General features: G+C 46.2%; 1 protein-coding gene across 11 annotated transcripts in view; it reads right to left on the reverse strand.

The window, feature by feature from the left end:
* Window positions 1-8,955, reverse strand: part of LOC143111641 (RNA-binding protein Musashi homolog 2) — a 295,188-nt gene that overhangs the window by 36,520 nt on the left and 249,713 nt on the right. For 7 of the 11 annotated variants that reach the window (XM_076273899.1, XM_076273892.1, XM_076273891.1 and 4 more), the window contains one exon: window positions 1,337-1,471. The exons of 1 other annotated variant lie outside the window; for it this stretch is intronic. In XM_076273899.1, coding sequence (XP_076130014.1) covers window positions 1,337-1,471 — 135 coding nt within the window. The remainder of the gene's footprint in view (window positions 1-1,336; window positions 1,472-8,955) is intronic. 3 more of the 11 variants (XM_076273898.1, XM_076273897.1, XM_076273896.1) reach the window with 1 other exon arrangement.

Consider the following 8,955-nt stretch of genomic DNA (forward strand, 5'->3'; position numbering starts at 1 on the left):
CGACGACAAGAGGGCGCTAAATAGGGTTGTCAGGACAGCGTCAAAAATCATAAGGCAGGACCTCCCTGACATCAAGGATATATATAACACCTGACTGCTTAAAATGGGAGGGAAAATAGTCAGCGACCCCTCCCATCCTGCCAATGCCCTATTCACCCCTCTTCCTTCAGGGAACAGGTTTAAAAGCATCACAGCCAGAACCTCACGATTCACCAACACTACATATCCCCAGACAGTAAGACCCCTCAACACCCATCATCCCAGAGTATCTGATCTGCACAGTACTTGGTTACGTCCTCCTCAGAGTCGGTTTTAAGGCACTAACACTACTGCTTTGTTTTATTTATATCTTTTTTTATTTTGTTTTATTGTGTAAGTAATGTATTTAACTATAGGGCTCCAGACAGTATTTTATCCATTTGCATTTTATTCTGTCCTCTGTGTAGATGTCTTGTGCTGTGTACGCTGTCGTACTGTGTGTTTTGTCTGTCTGTACTGTATGAGCCTAAGCACTAAACCAAAAACAGGAGGACACATGAAAGAGCCAGAGAATGTTTGTTTGTTTAATGTGAAATTAACTCTTGCTTTCTGTGAGGCGAGGGGAAAGTAGGTCCAACTTTGCAAGGTCGCCTTGCTTGGACAGGGAGCCTAGAAAGGGTAGGTTCCTGGTGCCTAGTTTAATGGCATGGTACATGTACATGTTTGTTTGTCTACTGAAGATCTCCGGATTTCATGTTTGGACTCTAATTGTGCTTCCTGGATCTGCCTGTGTATTTTGGGAAAATAAATCATATATTTTTGTATGTTACTGCAGTCTCCTGGCACCTCCTTCCCTCAACACCTCCTAATCCAGTGGCGCCCCTCCCTAGATATGGGGTGGCCGCCTCGGTCCCTCACAGTGTGTGTGTGTGAGTGTGCATATGTGTGTGTGTGTGTGTGTGTGTGTGTGTGTGTGTGTGTGTGTGTGAGCATGTGTGTGTGTGTGCGTGTGTGCATATCTGTGTGTGCGGATGTGAGCATATGTGCGTGTTTGTGTGTGCGTGTGCGTGTGCATATGTGTGCATATGTGTGTGTGTGTGTGTGTGTGTGTGTGTGTGTGTGTGTGTGTGTGTGTGCATGTGTGTGTGTGTGATTTAGTGTTAGCGTAAGCTGCAGGCTTGTTGTGACAGCGGCACATCAGATTAGAACAGATCAGAAGAAGAGGCTGATAATGATGATGACGAGGATGAGGATGACGAAGAGGAGGAGGAGGAGGAAGAAGAGGCGAGCAGAGCGGAGCGGTAGCCACACAAATGGAGCATCAGCGTCCGAGCTTCCGGGCGTCAGACCGTGTTACCTGGCCCTGCGCAGTGTGCGTACGCCGCTATGTAGCCGCCTCTTCCGTGGGCCTCACGCCTACCTGAGCCTCGCGCCGCCGCTGCCGCTACCGCAGCCGCCGTCGCCACCGGACCGTACGTCGTCGCTGGGAAACCTGCAGAGCGACCACACACACACACACACACACACACACACACACACACACACACACACACCCAAGCACAGCACACATACACACACACACACGTGCGGGTCACGTCATGACTGTTCTTAGTGGCCTCCACTGGGACTTCATTACCGGTCAACGTCGGAGTGTTAGTGTGTGTGAGTGAGTGTGTGCCTGTCCCATTTACGCAAATGTCACAGTGTTATCTCGCACTGTCGTCCTCATTAAGAAGCACACACTGCATATGCTGACCTGTTTATGTGAGATGGAGTTGGGGGGAGGGGGGGGGGGATCTTCATCATCATCAAGCTGTGCTTCCACTACCTCAATTATCACAGCTCACTTACTCTCTCTCTCTCACACACACACACATAACACACTCTATCTCTTTCTCTTAAACACGTATCTCACACACACACACACACACTCACACACACACACACACACGCGCACACACTCTATATCTTTCTTCATCGGTTTTACACACACACACAAACACTTTCTCCCTTTCACACTCTCTTACTCTCTCTCCAACACACACACACACACACACACACACACACACACGCTGGGCTGAGCCAGAGGATGAGCTGGTGCCACTGCTGATAAAGTGACAGGGTGCTGGCGCAATCATTTAAGCGAATGAAATAATTAGATTTCATCCAAAAAAAACACCCTCCAAAAAAGCCCCAGCATCATCTGCATCTCTCCCAGAAGCTGATGCGATGCCTCACGCTGGAATCAGCACACTGAGAAAGCACTGCGGCGTGACTTACAATTAGGCTCTCTCCCACTGAAGCGCTCCAAGAGCCTCATTTTGTACTGGAGAGAACCCCCCCCCCCCCCCCCCCAAAAACACTGTGATTTTCTCTGTAAACAACTCGCGAAAAACTTTCACTTTGGAGGAGCCAGCCTTTCTTGAATTAAAAATTGCATCCATTCCATAAAATGTGCTGAGAGCGTCAGTTCAGGCACGGTGAAGGCAGGGTGTCGGCGGTGAAATTTCACAAGACCACTGCTGTGAGCTGAAAACATGGCTGCTTTTCTCAAGAAGCGGGCGGACTTAATCAACGGCTCTTGGATCAAATTAACAACACCGATTAGCGGGAACAAGAGCGAGTGTTTACACAACACAAGCAGACATGCAATGTGATCTGCTTACGGCCGCGCCAAATGGACTCAGCTCTTGGAATGGATCCGGACAGTGGTGGATTTGCGCCACAGCGACACCAGATCCGTCCCAAGCTCCATAATCCACGGCCAGGTTTGCAGGTAAATAACGACTGGAAAAATAACGATGGAACATTTACGCTCAGTTAGAAGTAAATGATCTATCATCACAGCAACTATTACTACTGCTCACACACACACACTTTCTCATGAGTTCAGACACACTTAATACACAGATCCTGGGGACAGCCTGTGGCGAGTGTTGTGGGGCCCAGCCAATTGTGAATTGCTGTTGAAAATGGTATCTTGCTTGGTTGTCCATCGGCCATTGTGGAAAATCCCCCAACCAATTTGAATTTAACATATTTTGTATAGATGATTTTAGCCAGCTTGAATGCTATGCTTTTCTGCTAATAACTCCGCACTCCGGTGTCTATAGACCGCTACTCCAGACAGCAGCCACAGATGAGGGGCTGATGAGACAGACACATCTCAACATCACACACACACACACACACACTTTCTCTCTTAAACACTCTCTTGTCTCAACATTTCAAAACTTTTCCTTGACCTTTCGCAACCTACTGAGGCACACACTTTACCCAACAGGGTCTTATTGGGACTTATTGACATGAAAATGACACAAACTTTTCCATTTCCTTTTGTGACGGGCTACCAAGTCATTTGAAGTGGAAACTAACACTCTGCAGAAATCCACGACGAAACAATCTCCAATTTCATTAGACCTACAAACAAAATCAAATCAAACTTTGTAATGGATTTATGGAATTTTATGATTTTAGTAGGCCAAACCCCCTAATCAGGTGCAATCAGTATCTTCGTCTGTTCAATTAAAGAAATCCATCAGTGCTTGGCGTCTAATGCTCTATTATGGCATTTTCAACATAATTACTGCGCTGGCTCCCTAATGCACTGACTGGCTGACAGAGAGCCATCAGAGGGCAGACATACACACACACACACACACAGACACACACATATACAGATTACAGACAGACAAGCACACACACACACACACACACACACACACACACACACACACACACACACACACACACACACACACACACACACACGCTCTGTGAATCACAGACACACACACACACAAACATAGACAAACACAGACACAGACACACGCACACGCACACAAACATAGAGAAACACAGACACAGACACACGCACACACACACACACACACACACAGAAACGCTGTATAATTATGGCCGCCAGTCAAGCTCAGGATGGCCTCTCAGCCAGTCCATGTGCAATTAAAATAACACTATAAATACTGGCCAATAATCTCATGTGGAGCTATCCTTTAATGAAGATATCCACTTGCCACCCCAAACCACCCTCCCAGAGCCCTTCTAATGCTCAATCTTTCTCTGACATCGCTGGGATTACCCAGTACACACATTATGTGCCGAACACAGGGAGTATTTGAAGAGTTTTAAAGGTAGAATACAGTACTGAACTGACTAAGCTGCAGTGACTCTCTGAGATTTCAGTGAGATATACTTACTAGTCTGCGTCAGCATTTTAATTTCCAAGTGGGTAATTAAAGGGGTGGTTCAGGATTTTGGACATAAGACCTCATTTCCAAGTAAGCAAGTGTGATATTTATCAGTGGAGACCGTTTTCAACACGTTTCATCCAGTCCTTGTAATTGCAGAGTTCGCAGGTGCTAGGCTAGCGCAAGTCAACGGTATGTGCTAGCCTGCCACTAAAGACAGTCTTACCCACTCCAAAGTACACCCGAGGCAAATTCCAGACAATCGATGTAAATGTCTGTGTTGATAGAATAGTGTAAGAAATACAACTACCCTCGCATCGCGTTGCAATAGTTATACTTTGGTCCCTGAAGTTGGTAGTAGTCATTTTGCATCTCAGCAGCGGACTGATATTACCAAGGCTACTACTAAGTATCCCCATTGGAGTGCGCTTTACTGTTTACTTTTCGGCGCAGTACTACTAACCGGAGCAAGTATAATTCCGTCGTGGTAAGAAACTAGTCCCTCAAAATCTAATGCGATCGTTGAAATGCAAGGATAGAATAACGTTAGAAATAACAGTATCAATACAGACATTTACATCGATAGTCTGGCGTTATAATTTATTTGCCTCGGGTGTACTGTGGAGTGGGTAAGACTGTTTTTAGTGGCAGGCTAGCACATACCGTTGACTTGCGCTAGCCTAGCACCTGCGAACTCTGCAATTAGAAGGACTGGATGAAACGTGTTGAAAACGGTCTCCACTGATAAATATCACACTTGCTTACTTGGAAATGAGGTCTTATGTCCAAAATCCTGAACCACCCCTTTAAGGCAGTAATACAGCCATAAATACTAACCAAGTAGCACACAAAAAGAACACACATAATACATTTTACAGGGTTCCCACTCTAAGTGATGTAAAATTCCATGAATTTTCCCTGACTTTCCCTGACAAAAAACCTCAATTTCCATGACCTACTTTATAATGAAGGGTACAAGATTTCAGAACAGTCGTGTAGCATTCAAGAATTTTTTACTGTTTTTAGAGTGAGAGATGAATAAATGGGTATTGAATGAACAAAGTTGGGCTAACCACAACTACTCAAGCAAGCAGTAAAGCTAATAATCAGATATACACCAATTCTGAATTCAAAATTCCCTGATATTCCATGACTTTGCCCCCAAAATGATAAAATTCCCTGACTTTCCATGTCTGGAACAGACTTTCCAAAATTCCATGATATTTCAGAAATTCCATGACCCGTGGGAACCCTGATTTTAGCACCCCCCTCCTTCCTGAAGCCCTAACCAGAAACCAGGAGTTCCTCTTTGTTGTGATAGAACAAAGAAGCTGCGGGCGTCTCCTAGATCAGTGGTTTTCAAAGTGGGGGCCGGGGCAACAAATAAATACATTTGAACATTTTTAAATATACCCATTACTATGAGGGTTGTTATACAATGCCATTATAATAATTTGTCGCATATCTGAACATTATTTTCCATGATAATGACTGGGAATAATAGTACAGTGATAGCTCTCATATAGCAGAAAGCCCCAAATGTAATTTTACACACTGTATGCTCCATCACAAAGTGCTTGTGGCTAAAATAATAATTAGGATTAGCTTAATGTATTTTTAAATTTACCGTAGTATTGTCGATGGGTTTAATAACACATCAAGGGGTCCTTGGCCAGAACCTAGTGGTATTTGGGGGGCCTTGTCAAGGAAAAGTTTGGGAACCCCTGTCCTAGATGACTGGAAAGGGGTACCTGAGTTTCACCTGTTTACCTAAACATGCTTCCTGCACGCAGCGCCGCCCCAACGACTCGTCATGGAAACAGAGTGTGATAAAAAGGAGAGGTGTGGAAAGGAGGTGGATGAGAAAAACGTTCACACACACATACTGTATACACATACATACACAGACGTATACACACACCTACACATACACACACATACACACACACACACATACACACACATAGACATAGTGCAGCAGGCTTCAGTCTGTGGTCGAAGTAATGGAGATCTACTCAGATCTAGGCAGAAGACCAGCATTTTACCATCAGCATCTTTAACAAGCTCCAAAACACGCACACACACACACACACACTCCCAAAACAGAAGTCGGCGTGAACGCCATGCTGACACTATGCTAATGGCAATCACCCTTGAGTGGCTCTTGACAGACCGCCAGCCCAGACAGCTGAACACTCTGGAAAGGAAACCAGGGCCAGATCAGAGCCACATCAGCGCCACATCAGAACATAAGTCTGGCATCTCTCCCTCACTGTCACACACACACACACACGCACGCACGCACACACACACACACACACACACGCACACGCACACGCACACGCACACGCACACACATACACACACACGCACACACACACAGCCCCCTGGTGGCCCTGCCAGCCTGGAGAAGTTTGGCGGCAGAGCAAAGTTCTTGAGAGAGATTAGCAGGGCAGGATTAGGTGGGTTAATTAATAGATCTGGGCGCTTCATTGTTTAGTGTTTTTTGGAACCGCGCTGCTGACTCACCCAGGAGAGAGGAGAGAGGAGACGCCGCATTAAATCAATTTCATGGGCCCTTTATTACCGCACAGATAAAGCCGCCGTTTAAAGGGGTTCCACTTCTCCACGTTATTTCATACACACACACACACACACACACACACACACACACACACACACACACACACACACACACACACACACACACACACACACACTCCTGCTTGGCAACCGTGGGTTGTGCACATGCTCAGAGAGGCCCTGAATGGTGTTTGGGACTCGTACCCACAAGGACAAGGACACACGCACACACACACACACACACTCCTGCTAGTCAAGCGTAGGTTCTGCATATGCTAACGGAGGCCTCGGGGACTTGTCCCCAGTTCTCCACAGCTCTGTGAATCAGAGACTGTCAGGCTGAGAAATGAGTTGGACTCTCAAGTACTCCAGCTCTCTAGTCCCTCCACACACACACACACACACACACACACACACACACACACACACACACACACCATCCTCACCACATCGCTAATGAAGGCCGCTGGTATGGCCTTGAAACAGTGATGTAATACTGAGACGCTGGAGAAGACTTCCTAGGCCATTCATACTGTGTGTCTACATGCATGGTGACCTGCCGTCTCAGGTTCTTGAGATATTTATTGATACTGTCTCAGGTTTTCATCCATTTGATTACTTCTGGGAGCCTCAAACAGACAAGCAAATGCAGTGACAAATCAGTGTTATACGCATCCGATGTACTTCATATTTTATACATATTCAATTCAAATTGCTGTAAGCTGAGAAACAAAATGATCTCCATATTGCACCATTTAAACACAATTGATCATGTTGGCAAAAGTCTCACAGTGTGATCAATGCACACCCCCTGCGAGTCTTACATGCACACACACATACAAACAACAATTCACCACCCCCCATATCACATCTCACATACTGTACACACACACGCACACACACACACACACACACACACACACACACACACACACACACACACACACACACACACACACACACACACACACACACACACACACACAGACACACACACAATTTACCCATGCCACAGCTCCTTAGCTCATAAACAGAAGATCAATGTGCAAACACAACCACAAGAAGAGACCTGGAGCATCCTCAGCCAATAGTCTATCTCTCTCAGTGGGGAGAGATGGAGAGAGGAGGAGAAGGAGAGAGAGAGGGACACAAGGGGAAGAGAGGGAAAGAGTTGTATGGAGAAAGAAAAGGAGTGATAAAGAGAGTGACAGATAGAGGGGAAGAGAAGAAGGTGGAGGGAAGGAGAGAAAAACAGGGGAGGGAGGGAGAGTGAGAGATATGGAGGAGAGAGAGAGTGAGAGAGAGATATGGAGGAGAGAGAGAGTGCTATGGAGGAGAGAGAGAGTAGTTTGATTCCTCATCTTTGTATGGGCAATTCTGAGAAAAAACCTCTAAACCAAAGCCCAGCCAAAGACAGAGAAAAGGACCTCCACAGCTATCTTTTCATCTGGGGATTGACAAGTGGGCTATTGTTGTCCTTCAGTCGCAGCGCCACTCTTTTGTTGTGTCCAGAAAGGCATTCTGGGCAGCTATTGACAGCTGGAATCATTGCCCAGACCTCAAGGGCCCAGGTGGCTCTCACATGAACTGAGGAGCACGCGCACACACACGCACACACGCACACACACACACACACGCACGCACACACACACGCACGCACACACACAAAACACACACGCACGCACGCACGCACGCACGCACGCACGCAAACACGCACACACAAACAAACACACACAAACAAACACACAAACACGCACACACGCACGCACACACACACGCACGCACGCACGCACACAAACAAACACACACAAACACGCACACACACACACACACAGTATGTACACACACTGACACATACATACATACTCAAACACACACAATGCACACATAAAAGCTCAATATCACACATAGGTGCAGACACATACAAACACACTAACACGTCTGATGTTTTCATCTGTCACATTACACTTAGAAACAACCTCACACAGGAGGCCTACAGCCTGTTATTGTGTATTTATATGTGTGAGATTGAGTACTTCTGTGTGTGTGTGTGTGTGTGTGTGCGCGCATGTGTGTGTGTGTGTTTGTGTGTGTGTGTGTGTGTGTGTGTGAAGGGTGAAAGGTTTTGCTTTAAAAATGACACCATTTGGGCCACTGATCCCTTTCCATCAGTGGTCCTGATGTG

Source organism: Alosa pseudoharengus, unplaced genomic scaffold (assembly GCF_046254945.1).
Source record: "Alosa pseudoharengus isolate Yale_2024_CS ecotype anadromous, Long Island Sound unplaced genomic scaffold, YU_APseudo_1.1 YU_APseudo_1.1_scf_8, whole genome shotgun sequence".
Lineage (NCBI taxonomy): Eukaryota > Metazoa > Chordata > Actinopteri > Clupeiformes > Clupeidae > Alosa > Alosa pseudoharengus.